The sequence below is a fragment of the Phodopus roborovskii genome, unplaced genomic scaffold (genome assembly GCF_943737965.1).
Source record: "Phodopus roborovskii unplaced genomic scaffold, PHOROB, whole genome shotgun sequence".
NCBI classification, from domain to species: Eukaryota; Metazoa; Chordata; class Mammalia; order Rodentia; family Cricetidae; genus Phodopus; species Phodopus roborovskii.
The window spans coordinates 37,222,896-37,247,811 of record NW_026126480.1 but is presented as its reverse complement, the minus strand read 5'-3'; the positions used below and the strand labels follow the sequence as shown (position 1 = coordinate 37,247,811).

The 24,916-nt window shown below is 41.7% G+C and overlaps 1 protein-coding gene across 3 annotated transcripts in view; it reads right to left on the bottom strand.

The window, feature by feature from the left end:
- Window positions 1-4,978: 4,978 nt before the first annotated feature.
- Window positions 4,979-24,916, bottom strand: part of Sec23ip (SEC23 interacting protein) — a 41,288-nt gene continuing 21,350 nt past the window's right edge. For 2 of the 3 annotated variants that reach the window (XM_051193134.1, XM_051193136.1), the window contains exons 8-19: window positions 24,323-24,464; window positions 23,086-23,294; window positions 21,736-21,854; window positions 20,906-21,058; window positions 19,128-19,223; window positions 15,720-15,911; window positions 13,111-13,266; window positions 12,628-12,730; window positions 11,035-11,220; window positions 10,256-10,415; window positions 9,548-9,649; window positions 4,979-6,220 (exon numbers count right to left, since the gene is read on the bottom strand). In XM_051193134.1, coding sequence (XP_051049091.1) covers window positions 9,568-9,649; window positions 10,256-10,415; window positions 11,035-11,220; window positions 12,628-12,730; window positions 13,111-13,266; window positions 15,720-15,911; window positions 19,128-19,223; window positions 20,906-21,058; window positions 21,736-21,854; window positions 23,086-23,294; window positions 24,323-24,464 — 1,598 coding nt within the window. In that variant the 3' untranslated portion in view covers window positions 4,979-6,220; window positions 9,548-9,567. The remainder of the gene's footprint in view (window positions 6,221-9,547; window positions 9,650-10,255; window positions 10,416-11,034; window positions 11,221-12,627; window positions 12,731-13,110; window positions 13,267-15,719; window positions 15,912-19,127; window positions 19,224-20,905; window positions 21,059-21,735; window positions 21,855-23,085; window positions 23,295-24,322; window positions 24,465-24,916) is intronic. The other variant, XM_051193135.1, reaches the window with a different exon arrangement.

The window sequence follows — 24,916 nt, the reverse complement described above, 5'->3', positions numbered from 1 at the left end:
GTTATTGTGGATATTTCCTATACCCTAAGGACAAAAAAAAAACTTGTATTTATTCCTCCTCTTCAGTTCAAAGAGTATTTGTAGAAATAGTTGCATTCTGTTCAGAACACTATTGGAGGATCTTCATTAACACCAAGCTTTTAATCTCCATAAGGGAAAAAAAAAGCATTCAGGCAAAGACAAATTTTAATTCAAATCTCCTAACCTTCTATTCTAACGTTATCCTTTGAAGATGTTTTTGCTTATGAATAAAGAAATGGGCTCTGGCTGCCTAGGCACTTACAAAAACTGAAGCAGGCAATTTACAAGTACTTGAAAGACATGTTTGCAGCAGAGTATCCCTTTATTCTGATTTTTAAGGTATGGCACACACACTTCTACATATAATCACAAGAGTGGCCCTGGCCATAACAGCCAGCTCCTGTGGGCCTCTGTCTTTGTTAAAGGCAGGTTGTGGAGGAAAGGGTTTGTTTCAGCCTACAGTTTCACGGCACAGTACATTGCTGAGGGAGGTCAGGCCAGAAACTCAAGCAGGTCAGGAACCTGGAGGCAGGAGCTGATGCAGAGACCATGGAAGCGTAAAGCTTACTGGCTTACTATACATGGCTTGTTCAACCTGCTTTTTCATAGAACCCAGGGATGGCACCACCCACAATGGGTTGGACCCTCCTCCACCAATCACTATCTAGGAAAATACTCTACAGGCTGGCCTGCAGCCTGATCTTATGGAGCCACTTTCTTAATTAAGGTTCCCTCCTCTCAGATGACTACAGTCTGTGTCAGGCTGACACAAATACAGCCAGCCCAGTCTCTATACCTCCTCTAGAAGATGCTGCCTGACCCATCAGGACTTCTGTAAATGTTATAAAGGACTTGAGCTGGCAGTGTCTGAAACACAAGTACCCCAAAACAAGAGTCTCTCCCGGTCTCTACTCCAGGGAGCAACGCCCACAGAACAGCAGCAGCCTCATTCACCAGACACTAGCCAAGCACGGTAAGTTCTCTGCAGAATACAGCAGCTTCCAACTTCTGACTAGTCGGTCTACTCTGGAAGAAAAGACAGAGGTTCCAGGGAAATGGCTGGACACAGGTTTGGAAGGCTCTGAGAAGTAAGCAACAAGCTTCTTCCAGAGTTCAGGCTGTGTGCCTCCAACAAGATGGAATGTGGCCCCAGGGGTCACAGTTCTCAGGGCTGGGGTTCTCAGGGCTGGGGAGACCAGTCACTTCTTACGTTCCACACACCTAATCTCTTCAGACCCTGCTGCTTCCACCTACCTCACTCCCGTCTTGCACAGCTCTGGAACACACTCGCCTTCCCTTTTAAAAACTTGAGTACCACTAAACAGGGAAGCACATGTGGATTCATTATACCACCCCATGCTTTTGACTTTTGAGTGTGTGTACAAATGCTATTACAGTCTTTTAACATCAAGATATTCGAATCCAAGAAATGGGAGAAAAACATGGTAGTGATTCCATCCATGAACCTGAGTGGCAGCTTACCACTAAGTGCATATGCCCATCACCCCAGGGCATGTGTCCCTAATAGACACTGGTCTGTTTGATGTGGTCCTGTGACGTCACTGTAGTATTGAACATATACTCTTGGCTTGAATACAGACATGAAGAATCAAGTATCATAAGGTCCCCAACATGAAGTTATTTCAAAATGCTGTGTGAAGTCCATGTTTAGGGGGAGGCTACAAGAGATTTTACCCAGGAAATAGGGAAAAGAGGACACAATTTTAGGAGAGAAAATAAAATCCCCTCCTCATCCTTACTCCAAAATGACTCAAAGCATTAGGGCACACTGACTAAATGATTCAAAAGTGTTTTGTAAGAGTCCTTCTGACCTGCATCCATGTGGGCATGTAAGTACCACCCCACCCAGTTCCACTCACTTTACCTTCCCTTCACCCCACATGCTCATCCCTCCTCAGAGGCTCCGGCAGGCACTGTAAGCCTCTCTCTGTTGCCACTTAACTACAGGAATCTGGCCAGAGCAGCACCAGCGAATAAGTCATTCACCCTTCTCTCAGCTGGTAAAATGTACTAGGAAAGCAGAATCCAGCTTAAAAGTGCCTGGTGGGCACTAGAGGAAAACAGGACAGCAGCTGTATGACTCAAGTCAGGGGCCATTAACAATGGCCATACAAACACACAGGGCAGTCATGCTGGCTTTTTAGGACAGTCCTGACCTCCAGGATGCCCCGCACAGTCAGACCACAGTCCTGATCTCAGCATGTCCCACACAGTCAGATGTTATAGAATAATGTTTCTGTAAGCTGTGAAGAGGTGTCTTTGCCCGGGCACCTTCTGATTGGTTTAAAAGAGCTGACTGGCTGGTAGCTAGGCAGGAGATATAAGTGGGACAGCCAGACACAGAGAGGGGGACGGGGAGGGAGGAGGAGAAGGGAGGAGTCTCCGGGAGTCATCCCCCTGAGACTTTGAAGAAGCCAGACAGGGAAGGAGTTGAACACACAAAATGGGGTAGGGGTAAAAGCAACATGGTAGAATGTAGGTTAATAGAAATGAATTAATTTAAGTTATAAGAGCTAGTTAGAAATAAGCCTAAACTATCAGTCAAGCCTTCATATTTAATAAGTCTCCATGTCATGATCTGGGAGCTGGCAGGAGAGACAGAAAAATCTGCCTAGTCAGACCACAGTCCTGATCTCCACCATGTCCCACACAGTCAGACAACCATCTGTGCCAGGACAGAGGAACCTGCCGTGTAATGTCCTCTTTTCAAGGCTTTATATAGATCCTACCTTTAAGGAAGCACTTACCTCAAACGTGCCTTTTTTATTTTTTTTTTATTTTTTTTTTTTTTTACATTCCAATCCCAGTTCTCCCTCCCTCCTCTCCTCCTGCTCCCCCCACTTTTCTCCCATCTGCTCCTCACAGAGGAAGTCCACTGAGTCTGTCCCATCATCTTGTTGAGGCAGGACCAAGGCACCTCCCCACTAGGCTGAGCAAGGTATCTCTCTATATAGGCTCTACAAAATCAGTTTGCGCATTAGAGTTAGATTTTGGAGCCTCTGCCAGTGACCTCATATATTACCCCAGCCTCACCATTGTCACCTGTATTCAGGGAGTCTAGTTCAGTCTTATGCAGGTTCCTCAGTTGTGAGATCTGAGTCAGTGATCTCTCACTAGCTCGGGTCAGCTGATTCTGTGGGTTTCCCCATCAAGGTCTTGACTCCTTTGTTCATATTATCACTCCTCCCTCACTTTGATTGTACTCTAGGAGCTTGAATTTCTGCATCTGCTTCCATTTGCTTCTGGAAGAAAGTTCTAGCTTCTCTGGGGTTCTGGACTGTAGGCTGATTACCCTTGCTTTATGTCTGGTATACACTTATGAGTACATACTATATTTGTCTTTCTGGGTCTGGGTTATCTCACTCAGAATGGTTTTTTCTAGTTCCCTCCATTTGCCTGCAAATTTCATGATGTAGTACATCAGTGTGCAAATATAACCACATTTTTTTTTAAATTCACTCTCTGGTTGAGGGACATCTGGGTTGTTTCCAAGTTCTAGCTATTACAAATAATGCTATGAACATAGATGAACAAATGTCCTTGTGGTATGAGTGTAACTCCTTTGGATATATGACCAAAAGTGGTATTGCAGGGTCTTGAGGTACAATGATTCCTAATTTTCTGAGAAATCTCCTTACTGATTCCCACAGTGACTATACAAGTTTACACTCCCATGAGCAATGGAGGAGTGTTCCCCTTACTCCATATCCTCTCCAGCATATAAGCTGCCATCAGTGATTTTGAACTTAGCCATTCTGATTGGTGTAAGATGGAATCTCAGAGTTGTTTTGATTAGCATTTCCCTGATGACTAAGGATGTTGAGCACTTCCTTAAGTGTCTTTCCGACATTGGCAATTGTTCTGTCAAGAATTCTTTGAGACTTTACAGTTTTGACCTTTAAATTCCCCTAATCAGCAAGTGTTTGATAGGCACTTTATTCAATGGCAAGAGCCTGAGGCTCAAAGTAAACCAGAGACTCATACCAAGACTCAGGATGCAGTGATGGGGTGGGATTTGGCTAAGATGGTTTGGTGCTTGTGCAATATCATCAGGCCCAGGGTTTGATGGCCAGCACTGTAAAACCAGGTATGGAAAAACAACTATAACCCTAGCATTTGGGTGAGGCAAGGGAATCAGATGTTCAAGGTCATGCTCAAATACACACTGAGTTCAAGCCCAGCCTGGGTTAATAGTGACAGAAAACAGACTATAGGGAAGATCACTGAAATACTGTATTTTGTGCTCCCCAATCATTAAAAAGAAGTGGCAACAAGGGGCACTCACCTGGCATGAACTTCTTGCTACAAATGCCCCTTCTCTTCCCAAGACTCATAAGACACAAACAGAATGATACAACTCAAACTCATTACAAGTTGAAAAAGCTAAATATTTTATTAAAATACACACAAGGAACCTCTATTTTCCCTTCCTCTGACAGTATTAGAAGTCATATAGAAACTAAGTGAGCAGTAATTATCCTGGTGAAGGGAAGCGAAGGGTAAAGGGAATCAAGAGAACCACCTTGGCTATGTGCCTCCCTAGCGGGAATAGTGTCCTCAGATAGATGATGAAGTGATTGGAACCCTGGGGTCAAAGGAAGCTCTAGAACGGTGGCTCTCAACCTTCCTAATGCAGCCACCCTGTCATACAGTTCCTCATGCTGTGGTGACCCCCAACCAGAAAATTATTTTCATTGCTACTTCATAACTGTAATTTTGCTGCTGTTATGAATTGTAACATAAATATCTGATGTGATTATCTGATATGTGATCCCTGTGAAAGGGTCATTGGACCCCAAAGGGGTTGAGAACCACTGCTCTAAACCTTCCTGTTCTAATCCCATCACGTTATAAGTTAACCACACAAAGGCTGCAGGTTGACAAGGGGACACGTTAAAAAGGGTGAGAAACAACAATCTGCTGCTTGAAAAGAGCATCAATGTTACTGTTTTATTCACACCAATTAGAATACATACACAAAAATGTGTATTATATGTTGTTTTCAAAAAACTTTCATGTTCCATGAGAACTATGTAAATGACATAAAATGCTTCCGCTATGTAACAAAAGAAGGAAATCAGCATTCCCAGTGTTTGTTAGGAAATATTTAGGTAAGGAGTTCATAGTAAACAAACTGATATTACAGAATAGTCTTCACCAAGCAGCTCTACATCCCAGGAGAAGTAAATCCACCCTTTTTCAAACCCTTTGGTACAAGTAAAATTAAACCAAAGAATAAAACCTTCCACTCTGGTTCTCAGTTAACTGGAACCTCAGCCATGAGTGCTGGCACAGATACCTCAGTCACAATGAAAGCTTGTCACTTGCTCATCTCCCAGGCAATGTGGACAAGCCAGGAGAGATCAGATCATCACAAGTGCTTCATGCCTGCAACTAGGCTCTCAGTAGTGGCGCTTGGCTTCATATACTCTCAGGTCAGCTTGGGCAGAGGAGACCTTGGCTACTGCCTTGTGACAAGGAGGAAAAACGGCATCAGGGAAGCTCAGAGCAAGTCACATTAAAGCACAGCATAAATTCCTTTTCTTTTTCTTTTCTGTTATGAAAGGTCTCTCTACGTAGTCCTGGCTGTCCTGGAACCGGCTATGTCGACCACAGAGATCCACCTGCCTTGCCTTTGAAGTGCTGGGATTAAAGGCATGTGCCACCAGGCCCAGCCTAGCATAAGTTTCTTAAAAATCATGTTACTATAGTTCCTCAAGAAGTCCATATTTAAATAAAAATAACATATTGCATTAATACAAAGAAATATATAAGTTTAACAGCCCATTGACGATAGTTTCAAGAAATTGAAGTAACTGTTTGCATGCTACAAATCTCTGTTCATTAGGACATACTTAATTTTGATAACTACACAACTAAACAGATCTGAGAATTTCCACAGCATCATTTTATAATTGCAGTTTTTCTTCTATACTGTCCAAATGTGGTACTGATTTTTTTTTTTCGCACGTGTGTGTGTGTGTGTGTGTGTGTGTGTTGTGTGTGTGTGTGTGTGTGTGTGTGTCTTTCTGTCCTGTGCCTTTTCAAATGAATTCCTACATCCAAGAAGCTTATGTTAGCAACTGCTGCTGGGTCACTTTTCTGTCATCCATCATAGGAGCAAAGGGGGACTGGCCTCCACAGAGCCTCTCTGCAACGGCACTCATGCTGGAACTTCCTGTAAAGACAAGAGAGTCTTAAAAAAAATCCTCAGTGAACTTCACAGACTCTCAATAAGAACTGTTCCTTCTTTCATGAAGTCAGCCACATGCTCAACTTTATTAACCAACACTGCAAGCAACTCTGAGCTCAGCTTCAAGCACATGTTCTTAGACATACCTTCCAAAAGGCTGAGGCAGAAATGGGGAGCTTGTGGGCTTTGTGCCAAAGACCCCTTCAGTGAAGTCAAGCAGTACAACAAAGCTAGGCATGGTGGCACACACATTTAATCCCAGCACTGGGCAGAGGCAGGTGAATCTCTGTGAGTTCAAGGCCAGCCTAGGCTATAAACAAACAAAAAACAAGCCAGTTGGTGATGATGCACACCCTCAGCCCCAGCACCTAGGAAGGTGAGGTGGTGGCAGTGGATCTCTGTGAGTTCAAGGCCAACCTGGTCTACAGAGTGAATTCCAGGACAGCCAAGGCTACATAGAGAAACCCTGTCTTTAAAAAAAAAAAAAAAAAAAAAAAAAAAAAAAAAAATTTTAATTGCTAAAGTATGAATGAATAAAGTATGACAAATAAATTGACCAGAACGCCCAGAGAACAGATACTAGACAAATGATAAAGGCATCAAGCAAAGAGGGCCATAACATTCAAATACAGCACAGGGAACAAGTTAAGTCCCTCTCAGACCACACGTTTCTAGAATTAAATGAAGAACTAAAAGCAAGCAAAAGTAAGTATCTAAGTAGTCATTAATTTTAAAACATACCCCCAATCTAACCTAGGAGGTTAAATACGTCAAAGCAACTCAAGTTCATAGTAATGGGAAAACAACCAAAATGATGACTGATCAGTTTCTGGTGCCCAACTGGCCAGAATTCAAAAGTACCAACAATTAGTGTTGGCAAGGCGGAAGAAGAACTGGCAATTATATATTAATAGTAGCTATGAAAACTGAGGGGCTTCTCTAGGATACAACTGAACAGTAAGAACAGATACGTAATATTCTAGATCTAACAGTGCCACTCACGGGTTTAATCTCAAGTCACAGACAGGCAAAAGGCTATATATAAAGCTACATGTCAAAATTATGTATAATAGTGAAATGGGGGGTTACCTAACATTCAACAATGGAGGGAAAATTAATGAATAATAAAGCTTAAATGGAATTCAATAAATCCGTCCAAAAAGGGTCAGTGGAATGGCTTAGCGTGGATAAAGGTGCTTATGACACAACCTTACAACCTGAGTTTGAGTTCCAGGACCCCATGCTGCAAAGACAGTATTTACTCCAGCAGGCACACACCCAAATATAAATAAATGTTAATTTAAAAACTTTAAAGACAAACAAAAATTGTAAACAGGGCTGAACATGCAGCTCAGTGGTGCACATGTGCAAGGCACTATGTCCAATCTCTGGTACCACAAATGTGTCTACATAAATAATATAGTATCTGATACAGAAAAAAGCAAGCTACAAGATAGCAAACAACATGAAATATATAAACTTAAGAGAAAAGCTGGGGCTGAAGAAAGAGCTCAGCCTGTAAAAATACTTGCTGCTCTTGCAGAAAACTAGCAGCTCCATTCCCAGTACCTATATTAGGCAGCTGGCAGTCACCTGTAATTCCAGCTCCAGGGGATCTGATGCCCTCTTCAGACCTCAACTGGCTCCTGCATGAACATGGTTCTCTCTCTCTCTCTCCTCTCTCTCTCCTCTCCTCTCTCTCTCTCTCTCTCTCTCTCTCTCTCTCTCTCTCTCTCAAGCATACAAATACACACATAAAGGTTTGAAAAAAATTGCTTCCAAGTACATCAGGTGTTTGTTGAACAAAGTATGACAGGTCCGGTGGATCCTGTCACAGGGCAAACCAGAGCCTCGGCAATCACTACTCCACACACACCATTCTCTGCCCAAAGACTCCCATCCTCCAAATGTGGGCAATGTCTCCAGTGCTCCCACTACAGTTAGTCTCCACCCTCATCCTATCTTGCCTATCCCTGATAAACACAAGTGTTTGCTGCCGACTCTAACCCTTGCCCAGGTACCAGAACATAGCCAGAGACCCAGGCTACTGAAACAAAGTAATTAACTTCAAATTTATGATCAAAATACCAGCCGGCATTCTAACCTGCAATATAATCCAATCAATCACACTGGGCTGGAGAGTTCCTTCCTCCCACACTGAGGTATCCATCTGCTCTTCTCTCTTCAACTCTCCCAGCAGGCTCCTTGCCTCACTCTCAGCTGATGACCTTCCCACACTTCACAGAAGGCAGGCCCTGTCAGAGAGCACCTCCCTTCCTCTCCAGCCCATACCTGCACCCACATCACTGCCTCGCTCCTTTCCTGCAATTCAGCTCTTAACCACACTTGGCTGCATGCTCACAGCCTTTCCAAATGCCCACTCCCCAGTATCCCCTTAATCCAAAATGCTCATTCTTCTCAATTCTGGAACATCCCTACTGGCAAGCTAGCGCCTTCCCAATCCCACCCAATCCTTGCTGCCTTACTTACCACCTTTCATGACAAAGCTCCTCCTCCTCACCTCACCTTTGACTTCTGGCCTGACATTAAAGCAACTCTGATTCAGGTCCCAGTAATGGTCTGTGCCTGCCTGAAAGCCAAAGGCCACTTCTTGCTTGTCCTGTGACCACTGCCTGCAGCAACCCTCCTGGCTTGGGCTCAGGTCCTGGAGTCTTTCTCCTCTTCCCCCACACTCCTTCAAGGTGACCCCAACTAACTGAGCCTTTGGATGGCAAATACATGCTGATGCCTCTAAAGTCATCTTTAGCTCTGAGATTTCTTTTGACCTTCAAACCAACATTATCAACTACTGATTAAACAAAACAAATGATTACCTGCTCCACCAAAACACCTGCTCCCTCAATGGGCCCTGCCAGTAGAAAGCACCATCATGTACCCAGCAGTTTCTATCAAAGCCCACAACAGTCATCCTTAACTCTATGTTCCTCTATATCCACAGTGACTTGGGAGCAACTCTTCCTCCGTAACAGACCCAAATCCAATCATCTCATCAGCTGTCTCCTGTGGCCAGAACCCAAGTCACCACTGTGCCAGCTTAAACAGCCTTTTCTTCTTTTCTTTTTTCATTCTCTCCTCCATTCTCCTCTTACAGCTGGCATGTCCTGGTTTTCCTTTCCAACACTAGTAAAATTGTCCTTGAGCTTCCATTTAAGTCCATTCCTAAATTCTCTTATCAATGAGACTAAGAATTCCGAGAGGACCTGATTTCCCTCTATCATCTATCACAAAGGGACCCCAAAATTCCAGCAACACAAGCGTCAGCACTTACACATTTAATAAGGAATAACTCACCTAGTAAAATGCAAGTCTGCTCAATGCTGGGGCTGCTCTGGACTAATGTCCATTGTTCGATAGATTTCTTTAAGGAACAAGAGGGCAGTATCTTCAGATTCCCTAGCAGAAACAAAAATAAATAAATATTTAAGAAATAATTAGTAAACATTACCATTTACACAAAGAAGGTAAATGCCCCATATGCTATTCTATTTGGCTCTGAATGGGCAGATGACAGACTACAAAGCTTGAGCACAGAGCAGTCTTTAAAGACTGCATGAACTCCAACCAGCTCCAAAAGAGGAATGCTGGGAATCCCCTCAGTGATGGAGACATATGGAAGAATGCTTTTAAAGGCCTTAAACTCTTGTCATTAAATGTCCCCCTATAAAAAACACTGCGCAAATACCAATGAATGGTCTCTGGTCAAGGGCAGATAACACACTGACACACTGCCACCTTGTGGACGACTAAATTCTATGCAGCCTTAGAAAGGTGGTTAACAAGTCAGAAATGTAAACTGCTGCCCAAGTCTCTCTCCTCATTATCACCATCTGGATTTAAACCACCAAGCAAAAGCAACAACAAAAACCCAACAGAATGTGTGAGTTCAATGGGTGAATCTATTAAGTCAATCATAACTGGGTAATTAGTAAAAGACCCCCACCTACAGTGAAATGTACTAGTTGAAGCCATTCAAAGAGAATCATAGTGAAAAATACTTACCAATAGCATAAGTGACTCTGAAGAGCGAAGAGATACTCATTAAAACTCTCTATTGGCTTTTCTTGAAGAACATAGTCAATCCGGCGGCCTCCATTTAACATTCCAACCTTTCCTAAGTAGTCCTCATCCTTGGAAAGTTCTGGACTTTCAATCTTTTCTGCTAGAATTTAAACCATTTCAATATCAAAGTCAGTCACTCAATCATTACTCTCTGACTTTAGCTGACTCTGGGTTCAATGAATATCACTTAATACTCAGAGCAACTGAGGAGCTGCCAGGCTCACCCACCTCCTCCAGAGAACAGGGGAAGAGGGACTGGTTCCCCAAGAGACAGGAGAGAGGGCTAATAGAAGTTGTGAAGGAGTGAGAAAGCATTGCAGAAAAAGAAAGAAACAGAATTAAAATCTGAAAGTCACAGAGCACGATGATCTGGCATCACATACGAAGTCTCTAAACATACAGGTCTGCGGGAGCAGAAGGGCAGGGACCTCATGGAGCCTTCCCAAGCCTAGATACAAACAGCTCTCAACTCATATTCCACCCTGGCCTGAAGACTCTCCATAAAATCTTAAACTTGCAGAGAAAAAGCCCAAGAACTCGCAGGCAAAACCTCAGTTAACAGTTAATGATGGATCACATGGACTATCAGGACATCGTCTCCTTGACAGGAGTTATCCAATCCGATGAGGTCTAGAAAGGAAAACTGTCTCCAACAATTTACAAGCATTATGTTCTTTAACATCATCTGCCAGAGAAAACACATCCAACATCAAACTGACCTTCAACTACTTGCTTTTCTTCTTCTTCTTTGAACTGATTGACCACCTTTTCCAGTTCTTCTTGTAACTGAGTGGAAGAGGTATGAGCACGTGCAAATTCATTGAGTGTCTGCCAAGCACTTTTCAGAGAGCTGATAAAACCCTGCTTCAAGTCGGACCCCATTCGAGAAAGGCTTTCTTTCAACTCTAAACAGATTCCAATGACACACCAGGTTAATTAGCCACTGCAATTCTGTGCCACAGAAATTAAAAGTTAACCATGTCCCCAGACAAGTAAGGGCCCTCCTCCCCACTTAAAATTTCATGGGAGCCTCTTGGAACCAAGAACTCTCAATAGGGTAAAATGCTGACTTGCATTGATTTTTATTTTATTTTAATTTAATTTTGAAATAAGGTCTCACTATGAAGGGCTGGCCTTGAACTAGAAATCTGCTTCAGCCTCCATGTCTGGCTTTTTGTCAGTTTGTTTGACACAGTGTCTTGGAGCGTCAAGCTTAGGGTGCGCCTCACATCTGAGACCCCTGACCTTAGGATATAGGCATGTGCCACCCCAGCCAGTTCTTCTTAACAATTTGGCTCATCCCAAACCCACCAATTTTTTCTCAAGAAGAAGTTCAAACACCATAACATAAACATAATCCTATACATTTATATTGGAAATTTTTAAAACAGGGCTGTAACAGCTGGGCATGAGGGAGTACATCTTTAAACCCCAGTACTCAGAAGGCAAAGCCAGGTAAGATGGATCTCTGTGAGTTCAAGGCCAGCCCTGGACAGCCAGGAACATGTACAGAAAGACCCTGTCTCAAAAAATAAATAAATAAAATAAAAAGCCTGTAATAATTTAAAGGCCAGTTGTTCTAATTTGTAATAGTGAGATAATTTTTAAAGACTCTAGCCTAGCAAAATGACTAAGCAAGCCATTTGCTGGCAAGCCTCACAACCTGAGAGACCCTAGAGTCTCACATGGGAAGGAAAGAATTGATTCCTCTGACCTTCACACCCATACTGTGGTGCACGCATATGCATGCACAAGTATAATTTAAAAATAAAATTAATTTTTAGCTTATATAGATTATTATAAATCATTTTTATATCAATACCAGTTCCCTCTCCCTTCCATTCTCCCATGCCCACCTCCGAACCTCCCATCCCATCACCCATCTACTCCCCAGGGAGGGAGTAGATACGTGTGTGTGTGTGTGTGTGTGTGTGTGTATACATATATATGTATGTATGTATGTATGTATGTATGTATGTTAGTCTTCTCCTTTCCAAAAATGACACACTATCAAAATGTAATTACAAGAGGGATGGAGATTAGAGCACTCCAGTTCAGAGGGGGTCAATCCCCTTTTCTGACCTCCATGGGAACTCACAATGGAAGAGAGAACTGGACCCTGATCTCCACATGTGCATAGTGGCACACATATGCCCACATTCACACAAAGACATCACACATCTATTGTGTTTTGTGTGACAGGGTCTCATGTGACTTGGACTGCTTATAACTCATTTTGTAACCAAGCACAATCCTGAGCTCCTAATCATATGCTTGCTGTGCAGGAAGTGGACAGAGCATCTGCTTCTTACCTAAGTGAAGTCGCTTTCTGCCTTTGTGATGTGGAATGAGAACAGCTTTTAAGTTCAAATCCGGAGCAACCATAGGTTCTAGTCTGTATGCCACTGGGTCAAGCTGCAAGAAGGAAAAGTGGAAACCAGTGAATGATCGTGTGACTTACATGCCACAGTTAGGGGAGAAGCAAAGAGCTAACTGGCAAGCCAGAGGCTGACTTTCCTCCACACCTCACTCAGCTACTGGCAATTATGACATTTCCAATTTGTAGATAAATTACTTTGCCAACAAAGCAACAAACACATTTTCCCCCCTTTGAGTAAAGCCTTTCTGGTAGAAATACTTATTAGAAAGTGTCATCAGTCTCTTAGGATTGACAGCTGAGCTTTGCAACTCATGACCACTATTAATTTCCAAGGAACAAGAACCTGAGAATCTACTTGGATGAGAAGGAAAGAACTTTTATCTTTTTAAAGCACTGAGTGAATTCAAACCCTCACCGGATGGTAGATATTGAAGAAGCCTTTGCAGGTAGGAAGACGGTAGTTCTCATCAATCCTGTCCACACCTCGGATAGTGAGGAACATGCCTACTGGAGAGCCCAAGGCAAAGAAGATCTCTGGTTCAAAGTCTAAAGAGGTGTAAGTGACAGAAACCTAGAAGAAACAACAATAAAAACCAACTTGTAAATATTTTTTGGATCTTCACTAGCTCAGAGAGAGCTGCTGTGAGCTGACAAAGAATTTCTCAACAATCTTTGTCGTCTACTGCATCCCCTGCTAATGTCTAATACTAAATACAGCACAGAAGTATGACATTAACTGTGGTTTAAATTGCAGAACCAATAGTCACCCTGCCTGGGCCTGCTGCTACTCTTGGTCGGGTTTCTCAGGGGTTTGCCTCTGCTTCAGTTATAACATGGGGGTTTTCACAATACAAAATTCAATATAATGAAAAATGAAGAATAAGTAAGGCAACAGAAGGCATTTACCAACCCTATAAAGGGTTCTTGTCTACAGTATTCTATGTTAATTCTAGTATAAGTCTACCCTTGTCTACAGTACTCTATGTTAATTCTAGTATAATTCTATCTTCTCATGGAGAGTTGGAGGTGGGAGAATAAGAAAGCTCAGAGTCATCCTTAGATACACAGTGATTTAAAAATCAGCCAAGCTACATGAGACTGTCTAGATTTGTCCAAAGGAGCTTACTTGGGATAGCTTGCATGAAGTCTCTCAGGGGAAGAACAGACATCTGTGTAAAGACATACAGTGTTTACAAAGTTCTTCCCTTTTATTTTATTTTAGGAGCAGGAAAATGCCTTTGCCATGTTAGTATTCTTTTTTTGTTTTATTTTGTTTCTTTGGTTTTTCAAGACAGGGTCTCTCTGTGGCTTTGAAGCCTGTCCTAGCTCTTGTAGACCAGGCTGATCTTGAACTCACAGAGATCCACCTGCTTCTGCCTCCTGAGTACTGGGATTAAAGGCGTGTGCCACTAACACCAGGCTGCCATGTTAGTATTCTTGGAACAAAGAATAACGAACGGCATGATTGAAGAACAGAGGTCCGCTAACAGACCAGATGAAGGAAAACCCATTACACTCACTTCACAGGTGAAGACTGAAAGCCAGAGGAGTGATCCCACACCAAGAATGCAGGTAGTGACACATTGCAGATTTAGATGCTCAATTTCAAATCCAATGGTCCTTCTACAATATACTCCTAGGCTGCCTACCTAAAATCTACACTCCTTACCCTTACATTTGCCTTTATTTATGGAAATTCAATGCTTTTAAGCTGGGCAGTGGTGGCACACATCTTTAATCTCCAGCACTTGGGAGACATTGACAGGCAGATCTCTGTGAGATGGAGGCCAGCCTGATTTACAGAACGAGTTCCAGGACAGCCAGGACTACACAGAGAAATCCAGCCTCAAAAAGAAAGAAAGAAAATTCAAGTTTTGGTCCACCAAAAGAAAAAACAAAATTAAAAGAAAACTCAATGTGTAAAACAAACATTTACAACTTACATGATGAGAGGCTAACAGCCTTAATATTGGAAGGGTTTTTTTTTTTTTTTTTTTTTTTTTTTCTTTCTTCTTCTTCTTGAGATAAGTTCTCACTGCATAGCTCAAGCTAACCTTAAATTGCTATGTAGTTTTAGGCTGGCCTGGAGTGTACAACCTCCTGCCATAGGCTTCAAAGTACAGCGATTATAGACATTACGGGCTGAAGAGTTTGTGTAGATAAACATATAATTCAATAGAAATCATATAAAATAAGTACATTATGATAGAAAAAAATGTATTAAGAAATACAAGTGAGGATTAGGAATGGCTTAATAGGAAAAACATCTGCTCTGCAAATACAAGAACCTGACCTTGATCCTTAAATCCCACAAAAAAAGATGCCAGATGTGGTGGTGCATGCTTGAAAATCCCAGTGCTGGGAGTCAGAGACAGGAGCTTGCTGGCCAGTCAGTCTAGCCTAACCAGGGATTAACAGATCAAGGAGAGATCCTGTCTCAAAGGAAGCAATCATTGTTCCAGATATCATAGCCAAGGCTGTTCTCCAGACTAAACACACACACACACACACACACAGGATTTAAAAAAGAAAAAAAAATCTAACCTCTCAAGTGCTCAATAAATACAATGTGATGTTACCATTTTCTCTATAAAGTCATCAGAAACATAAATAAAACACACTCAAAAAAAAAGAATAAAAGGAAAAGCAAGTATGTTTTAAAAACTGCTTCTTAAATGGGCAGTGGTGGTACATGCCTTTAATCCCATCACTTGGGAGACAGAAGCACATAGATTTCTGACTTTGAGGCCAGCCTGGTCCACAGAGTGAGTTCCACTACAGCTAGGGCTACGAAAAGAAACCCTGTCTGGAAAAACAAACAAACAAAAACAACCAAAAGTCAGGGGTTGGTTGCACACACCTTTAATTTCAGCACTAAGGAAGGAGAGACAAGCTGATCTCTGAGCCAGTTGGGTCTACAGAGGAAGTTGCAGGATAGCCAAGACTACCCAGAGAAAAACAATCTTAAGAAAGAAAAGAGAAGAAAAAAAAAAAACTTAAAACAGCGCATCAGCACACACTCACCTGTCCTGTGCCAACTTCAAAAGACTCATAATCAACTCGAGCAGAAGACACAAAGGCCCCAACTGACAGCTTCCTCCTTGGCTCGTTGGGTTCTGAAGGAGAAGCCATTTCCTTTGTTTTCAGGGCGCTCTCATCCTGTCCTTTTGTCACAGCAGCCACCGCTGCCTTCTTTTCTGATGCTTTTTTCTGCTCCTATGAAACACCAGAACAGAAGACAATCTGAGGATCCAGAAGACAATCTGAGGATCCATTTCTTAGTTATCACTACAAAATAGAATGTCACACAGTTACTGGGAAAAATTACTTTTTTTTTTTTTTTTTTTTTTTTTTTTTTTTCGAGACAGTTTCCTGTGTTGCTTTGGAGCCTGTCCTGGAACTCATAGACCAGGCTGGCCTCAAACTCATAGAGATCCACTTGCCTCCCCCTCCCCTCCCCCCCACTGCCGGGATTAAAGGCATGCCCCATCAATGCCCGGCTGGAAAAGTTACTTTGTTAAGATATTTATTTTCTGAGCTGGGCATAGTGGTGCATACCTTTAATCCTAGCACTAAGGAGAGAGAGGCAGGAGGATCTCTGAATTTGAGCCAGCCTGGTCTAGAGTGAGTTCCAGGACAGCCAGTGATACACAGAGAAACCCTGTCTCAAAAAGAAAAGTATTTTTATGAGTTTTGATATGTGCACCTGTACATGTATTGCTGTGTAAGTGAATGCTACATGTGTGTTGATGCCCATGGAAAGGCTACTGCATCCCTTGAAGCTGGAGTAATAGTTAAATTGCAGCCACTGTGAGGGTGCTGGGAACCTAACCTGGTTCCTTCCGAGCAATCTCTCCAGCCTCCCAGGAAAATGCTTTTTTTTTTTTTTTTTTTTTGGCTTTTGTAGACAGGGATTCTCTGTGTAGCTTTGTAGACCAGGCTGTCCTTGAACTAACAGAGATCCTCCTGCCTCTACCTACCAACTGCTGGGATTAAAGGCCACCACCAGCTGAAAATGCACTTTTTAGAGACACATACTATCATCAGGAAAAACGCGTCATGATAGCTATAATAAACTGTATAATTCTTAGAAAAATAAAAATTACAAAGGACAAAATACCGTAATATATCTACGTTTCAATCTAACATTGGCTATCTTACATGATCTTAAAATATTAAGTACAGGAGGGCAGATACAAAACAGTACACTCTACCTACTCTATTTACATGACTGTCTAGACAGAAAGAAACATAAATGTACTGAAAGAAATCACAATGGTGATGGCTGAGAGGAGGGGGCTGATGAGAAGACACTGAGACAGACACATTCTGCTTTTAGGCGCTACCTACACATGTGTTTGGTTATCAAAATTCACGACCCAGAATACTTTAAGAGCTATCTATACGTTTCCACAAACAAACAACAAAAGCAAATAGATGAAGGATGCTACTGCTAATGAGGCAAAGCCCATGTCCAATGGTTGGGAAGTACACACTGACTGAACACGTGTCAAGAGAAGACACACACTTGCCAAGGTGGACCTCTGTATCCACGGGGTCAGAGCCTCTTGCTCCCTAGGCTGGGAAGGGTTATGTTAGACTCTGTTTCACAGCAGCTTAAAAAAAAAAAAAAAAACAGTTGACCAAGCTGTTCTTTTCTATTGATTAATTCCAAAATACTATTGTTGTAGAATATTATTGTAAGGTGTGTTACTTTTGTTTATACTCTGCAACATTTGTTTAATGATGCAAAGATGTGTTTGATTAGATAAAAGTCACTTGCAGTCAGGAGGATAGGTCAGCCACTAGCTGTAGGAAGAAGCCAGGTAGAGGAAGTCGTAGGGAGGAGCAGCCAGGTGGAGGAAGTTGTAGGGAGGAGCCAGGTAGAGAGGGGTTTATAAGACGGGAACTTGAGAACAAGGAGAGGACATCAGGACCAGCCACCCAGCCATCCACAGAGTAAGAATAAGATATACAGAAGTAAGAAAGATAAAAGCCCAGAGGGGAAAGGTAGACAGGTTAATTTAAGAAAAGCTGGCTAACAACAAGCCAAGCTTAGTCTAGGCACTTAGAATAAGCCTATGTATATTCATTTGGGAGCTGGGTGGAGAGCCCCTCAAAAAGCCAAAAGAGTGTAAAACATCTCACAACATATTATGGACACAGGAAAGTGTCCAACTGGTTAATATAAAGGACAAGAGAATCACAGAAAACTCAGTCAGGCAGCTTGGGTAACTGATTCTAGCACTGGTATTTTGAACAGCTTGATTATCTCACTCATCTATACGAGGAGGCGCAACCTGAAACCTAAAAATCTAGAATTTTCAGTTCTTCCTTCCAGCTACAATTTGCTTCCTGTTCAGCATTACCTTTCACTATATTCATAGAACGTAATACTCTAGATGCTAAGAAATCATACACTGACTTACTGCCAAGAGCTATTTTGTTCCCGGAGAGTCACGGGCAGCAATTTAATGTACAAATGAACCAACATATACAGAGGTAACCAGCAATATTCCTTTTCAATGAAAATGAAGAAGATGGTTTAGAGGGGAGAGAATCCGGACTACGCATATTTGATATCGTTGCTAAAAAATAATTGGCTAATTTTAGTCCCATTATTTCAGTGACAGTCACTAAAACACAGTACATATTATCTTCGTCTGTCAGCAATTTACCTGTGAACAATACAAAGCAATCAATGCAATATGGCTGGCAACATTCCATGGTTCATCTAAAAGCAATTATAATTTAATTTTAAAAATGAGAATATACTACAGATCTTTATTTCCAAGCATGCTTAAAATGCCATAGCTTATATAGCTAAACCACTGTAATCTATAAAACAGGATCCTTCTAGGAGTTTTTCAATAAACTTTTCTACTTTTTAATCTTTTATTGCAGGAAAAAATTAAGGACATGAAGCAGAGAGCCTGAAGATGTCACTCCTCAACCCTTGTCTGTCTTGCCATGGGCCTGGCATCCCTTCTGTGTGTGGGGGGAACCAACTGTGCCTACATACAGAAGCACTGTAGCACACTCCTGAAACAGTGTGTGTAGGACCACACGCTTATTAAAGTAATATCAGATCATTCTCTCTTCTGGATAAGATCATGTGTGGAGATAAACTGAGGAACTGCCCACACATGGAGACAGACTCAGGCGAGGTGAAGAGAAGCTTTGTGAACTGGGATTAGAAACTGATTTATTTCACATGCAGAGAAAGGGACACCTCATAATCTCACAGCTTTTCTCAACACTTAATCAAATAGCTTGCTTTATCTAAAATGATCTGTGAGTTGTTCTCTTTCTAGGCTTGTCAGGGTTATAGTGTAAGACCTTGCCTTAAAAGATAGAAAAAATACAACAAACAAACAAAAATGCAGGTTACAAAATGTGTTCATTTTTCTTGAGAGCAGAGATGAACCTTACCAGTTTGGCTGCTTTAAGTTTTACAAAATTGGCTATCTTCTTCCTGGGCCCAAGGGGTATCCCCATCTCCTTCAGGTCCTCAACTGTACACATAAGCTTTAAAGGGGAGCAAAACATATTAATTAATCAACCTAGAGACACATGAGCCGAAAATGGGATACAAAGAACAATACAAGAATCAACTAAACCAACCAAAGGCCCAGTCAACCTTCAAAAAAACAATATATAGTTTTAAGCATCAAAATGTACAGTTTGCTGGCAGAGCATTTGCCTACTAAGTGTGAGATCTTGACTTCCACACTATAAAAAAAAAAAGTCTTAACTAGTCTCTCCATTAAAAATTCTATTATTTTAATAGAAAATATTATTTATGTTGTGCAAAATTCTGAACCTACACTGTTTCTAATGGATCTTCCCGCTCAGATCTTTCCCGTCCATTCTGGTCCCAACCTTCCAGTTCTTTCAGTGATAACTGCAGCAATCTGCCCTCTTAAGAAATCCCTCATGTGCACACAGCAGCAACATGCTCTTCAGTGTGTGTGCTGGCCTCGAGCTTTTCTCTTTTCACCCGAGTACCTCACAGGTCAAGATTGATGACAATGTCTGTGTGTCACTCAAGTGCTGTGAGTCCTACTGCAGGGCTGCACAAATGACTCCAAACACCCTGCCAGTGTGCCCTGTGGCTGCTAAAGTCCCAGACTACTGAAAACAGTGTTCAGTGAACATCCCTGCAGGTATTCCCAGGGGCTTCCTTAGAGAAAACATTTCTAGCAGTAACAACAGCAGGACGAACTTATTTCAGAAGACATTACAAAGCTCTGCAGAGAATGTGCCCATTTACACTCTCAGCAACCAGAGTAAAACTGTCAACTTCTCCTAGCCACATAGAATGTTATCACTGACTGGTCAAGACCAGTATCAAACTTACTCTTCGCTGGAATTCTGTACTTGTTCTCCCAGGGCATAAGGTCACCTGTTACTTTCTTTCCTATAGATCATGCTCTTGTTTCAATGCCCATTTGCCTGCTGCTTCCCTATCAAAGTCCTGTATAAGCTCTGACCATGAAAGCCACCTCTGTCTGTGTCCAGGTGCTTTTCTAATCTCTCTCTGGCCATAAGGTATGTCATGCTGTTCACTACTTTGAAATTCTTGTCCATATGTAGCCTCTAGATTTTGTCTCATGCTTTAAAAAAGCTTCACAAATTTAACTATTTTATTTTTCTCAAATCTTAAAAAAGAAAGCTGTATTTAGTATCAGGCAATGGTGGGACATGCCTTTAATTCCAGCACTTGGGAGGTGGAGGCAGGTATATCTCTGTGAAATACCTGGCCAGCCTGGTCTACAAAATGAGTTCCAGGAAGCCAAAGCTATACAGAGAAACCCTGACTTGAAAATCCAGGAAAAAAATAATTTTTGCTGTATTTATTATATATATGTGTGTGTGTGTGTGTGTGTGTGTGTGTGTGTGTGTTACTTGGGTGTATATATGTCACTATGTATGCACCAATGCCCACATCAGCGAAGAGGACACTGGATCCTGGAATGGAGTCACAGACAGTTGTGAGGCACAGTGGGGGCGTTGGAAACCAAACCTCAGCCCTTTGCAAGAGCAGCGCATGCTCTTATCCACTGAGACAACTCTCTCTCCAGCCCCCTTTTTCTCTATTTTTTTAAGCATTAAACTTTTGGCTTATGTGGAATAAATTCTGATGTAAGAATGCTTAAGTCATTCTTCAATTTCATTTTCAACAAAATGAAGCAGGCTAATATCAGTACCAGAGATTCCATATCCATCTTTTCCTTTTCAAAAGTGCTAATGTAATCAAAGAGGCTGAGGGCTTCCAGGGTTCCATGCAAGGTTGGGGGTTCTTCATTTTCAACATCAAGGTCACACGATTCATCTGACATCAGCTTTGACTCTTCAGGTATCTTAATAAAAAGGAGGTGAAAATATTATAAAGTGTAAAAAAAAAAAAAAAACTCCCACAATATGTATCCTGATCTACACAAAATCTGAAATAACTTTGCTATACAAACAAACCACAATTTTAGCACTCTGCCATCTGTCACCTGGACTTTATGGCATATTCATCTAGTAAATCACTCATATCTCCATTTCCAATAATAATTTACTTTTAAAGCTGGGCAGTGGTATTGCACACCTTTCATGCCAGCACTCAGGAGGCAGAGGCAGGCAGATCTCAGACCTGGTCTACAAAAGCGAGTTCCAGGACAGCTAAGGCTGTTACACAGAGAAATCCTGTCTAGAAAATAAACAAATAAGAAGATAGATGATAAATAAATAAATGTAATAATAATTTACTTTTTAAAATCCTAAGCCTTCACATTTACTTTATAATGCATGAGGAAAGGAGTGAGAAACTTCTATTTTTAGAGATGGCATCTCATTGTGTTACTGGCTTTGAACTCATCCCCCTGCCATCTGTCTCCAAAGCAGCCAGGATTACAGGCGCACGGGCCAACTCTTCTACTGTACTTCTGAGCCTCAATGTATTTTGACAACTAAAGAGTTACTAGAAACAGTACAAGTTTTGGAGAAGAGCTCAGGGCTAGCTCTAAATCTAACAGGATAACTACAGACTTACCTGCTTTTCCTGAAAATTTGGCTGTTTCAGAACTCCATTAGAAACAGCCATGGACCCCGGAGACTTAGAGACATTTGTATCTTTTTGATTAGACAAGATGTCAAACAGAATCAAAGAACCTAAGAAAAAGATATATTGTGTTTTATAACAAAGTTACCTACCCCAGGCATTTTTCAACACTAAACAATTCCTCCTGGCTTTTTTTCAGTCTCTAGCAGAAGTCATACAAAGATGCGCAGCTGATTAAAATCTGATAATCAGCACTAGCAAGGTGGCTGGCTCAGCCAGTAAAGGTATGTGCCTTGCAAGCTTAGAAAATTGAATTTCATCTCCAGAGTCCATGTGAGTTGGTTCTTAGGTTTCTGTCAACTTGCCAGAGCTAGGATCATCTCATCAGAAAACAGGAAATCTCAACTAGAAACTAACACCCCATTAGACTGGCAATGATTCAAGCGGAAAGACCCATTCTGCTCTGGGCAGTACCATCTCTGGGCACATGATCCTGAGTGTAGCGAGCAGGCCAGGAGGAGAAGGCCAGTAAGCAGCATTCCTGCATGCTCTCCACTTCAGTTCCTGCTTCCAGCTTCTCGTGTATGCAGGAAGCCCTGCCCTGATGTCCCTTCAGGACAGACTACTACTGTCAGCAGAAACAAAACCTCTCCTCCCCAAGTTGCTTTTCATCATGATGTTCATCAAAGCAACAGAAAACAAACAGAGTAAAGGGAGAAGAGAACACACCCTACAGAGTTGTCCTCTGACCCTGCACAGGTGCTGAGTACACACGTCTATGCGTGTATATGTGTATGAATTTTGTATATGCTCTAAGTTTTGCAGTCAGAAAAACACAAAGCAACTTCTGAACAAACCAAACAAGCAAATCTGACATTATGTGGAACAGCTTTACCTACCCATTCTAGATCTAATAATATTTCTGTTTCATCTAAGGACAAAACAACATGTATGTACAGCCTAATGGCTAAAGAAACAGCTCAGAGGTCCCATGCATCCTATTCTTCCAGAGAACCTAAGCTTGGTTCCCAGCACCCATACCCAGCAGTTTACAAGCACCATTAACTCCAGCTCCAGGGATGAGTTACCGTCCGTCTGGCTTCTAAGGCATACATTCAACAGACCCATACTCACTACATAAATGAAATAAAATCTTAAAACAACAGTGAAAATGCATAGCCTTACTTAGCTATTGAACATGAAAAGCAAAGGCAGTCTCAACACAAAACACTGTCTTCCTTCAAAATCCAAGCTCTCTAAATTATGCAGCCAGACAAGCACAAAGCAATGTCTGGCTGGACACACCAAACAGGCACATCTGAAATGATGTGACAGCTTTACCTAAACTGTGACCAGCAACGGAGAACTTTCCTTTGAAGTTTGGGTTCCGACTCAAAAAGAGAGAGTATAGCCGGTTTATCTCCACTCCCACTTTCTCCACAATTGACTGACAGTAGGTAGGGCTGTTGTAAAACAAAATGTCTAGCAGAGTTTCATTAGTAAAGTGCCGGAACCGACCAATACTTGGCAAAGTGATTTTCTTGATATTCCTGTTTTAAAAGGAAAAAACAAAGTTACTGTCAATAGTTACCTTCCATCTCTGGTTTTTAACACTTTAGATTTTTATTTCTGGAAAAAGAAAAAAACCATAGTACAAAGGTAGAGATTATACATTAGTTAGTACAATGAACTTGTAAATGCCACAGGCTGATCCTACATAGAAAAGCCTAATGTCCCATTTTCTTCTAACTAACTGAAAATCTGGATGCCTGACAAAAGTTGAGGCTGGCAGAGCCAAGAGGCTGTCACGGCTAGAATATTCAGCATTCCCTGGGGAAGTGAGCACCTCACAGCACAGTCCAGTGTGGCCATAGCCCCAACTCATCACAGGGACCACCAACTGGGAGCAATTTATTAGACATGTGTGGCAGCATCAATATTATCTGAAACTGTGGCTCTGAAATAGAAGCATTCAAAACTGAGTGTGGATTTCTATCACAGGGCCTGGTCAGTGCCGATAGCCCTCAGGGGCATCAACACTAGGATGTTAAAAGTCCTCCCATTTAACAGCTTTATGCATCCCCACAAACAAACTACCATTCTAAATCTCAAACAGGGATGGGTTGTTTATTTGTTTGTTTGCTTGTTTTTTGCCCCATGGGGGACATCGAGTGGTGAAGGAGATCTATTAACCAGACAAAGAGGCTGCTGAGCATTCCCAGCAGGCCCCACCTAACCACAGCAGGTCAGAGTGGGTTTTAAAGCCAGCTGCAGAGCAGGGGTGTGTTTGTTCACCACACCTGGGATTCTGAGTTCAATTTCCAGCACCAAAAATAAACTCAAAGTGTCTAAAATTTCCTAGATCCTCTTAAATATTTACAATAAGAACAAGCACAGATATACATGGGGAACAGTCACATATTTACAGTATAACTAGCATTTCGTCACATCAGAGCAAGATCATCATTAGCATAAAGAACCTTATTTGCTTAAGTTGGAATAAATCAGTTTGCATTACTGTTTAAATTTGCCTCTAATTTTAATTGCTCTGAAAAACATGACATCAAAATCTACAAACCTGTCCACACCCGTGGCATGACCACTCAGGGCACTATGCCAGTGAACAGGAAGGAACTCCACTCGGCTGACTTTCCCATCATCTAAAGACTTCTTGAAGTGTGTCTGCAGCAACTTGAGAGAAACCACCCTAAAATCATCCACTAAAATAAAGAAAAGAAAAAAAAAAATCAAGAGGTAAATTGATTATTTTAGCTTGGAAGCTAATTAACTGAAATGTGCTGGCATTTTTAATAATATAAATATATACGCTTTTAAAAATAGCAAGTGAACAAACACCCAACTGTTAGCAAGTCCTGAAAAAGTTTCATTATTTTTTGAAGCCTAAAATTTACTCAATTACCTCTGCAGACCGGAATCAAGCCCTGACTTCAACACTGTCACAACTGTGAAAATAGAGCACTTAATTCAGCCAAGGTCTTTCCTCACTTAGCACTGGAGGTAACAGTGAGGTGTATTTGTGAGGGATACAATACCAATAGTCCAGTAAATGCAAACTATTACTGCAGACAAAGTCCTTACATTCCCAGACCAACTGAGAATGGTTGGTCACTGGCATGTCCCTAAACAGCTTTTCAGAGGGTTACCTATGTGT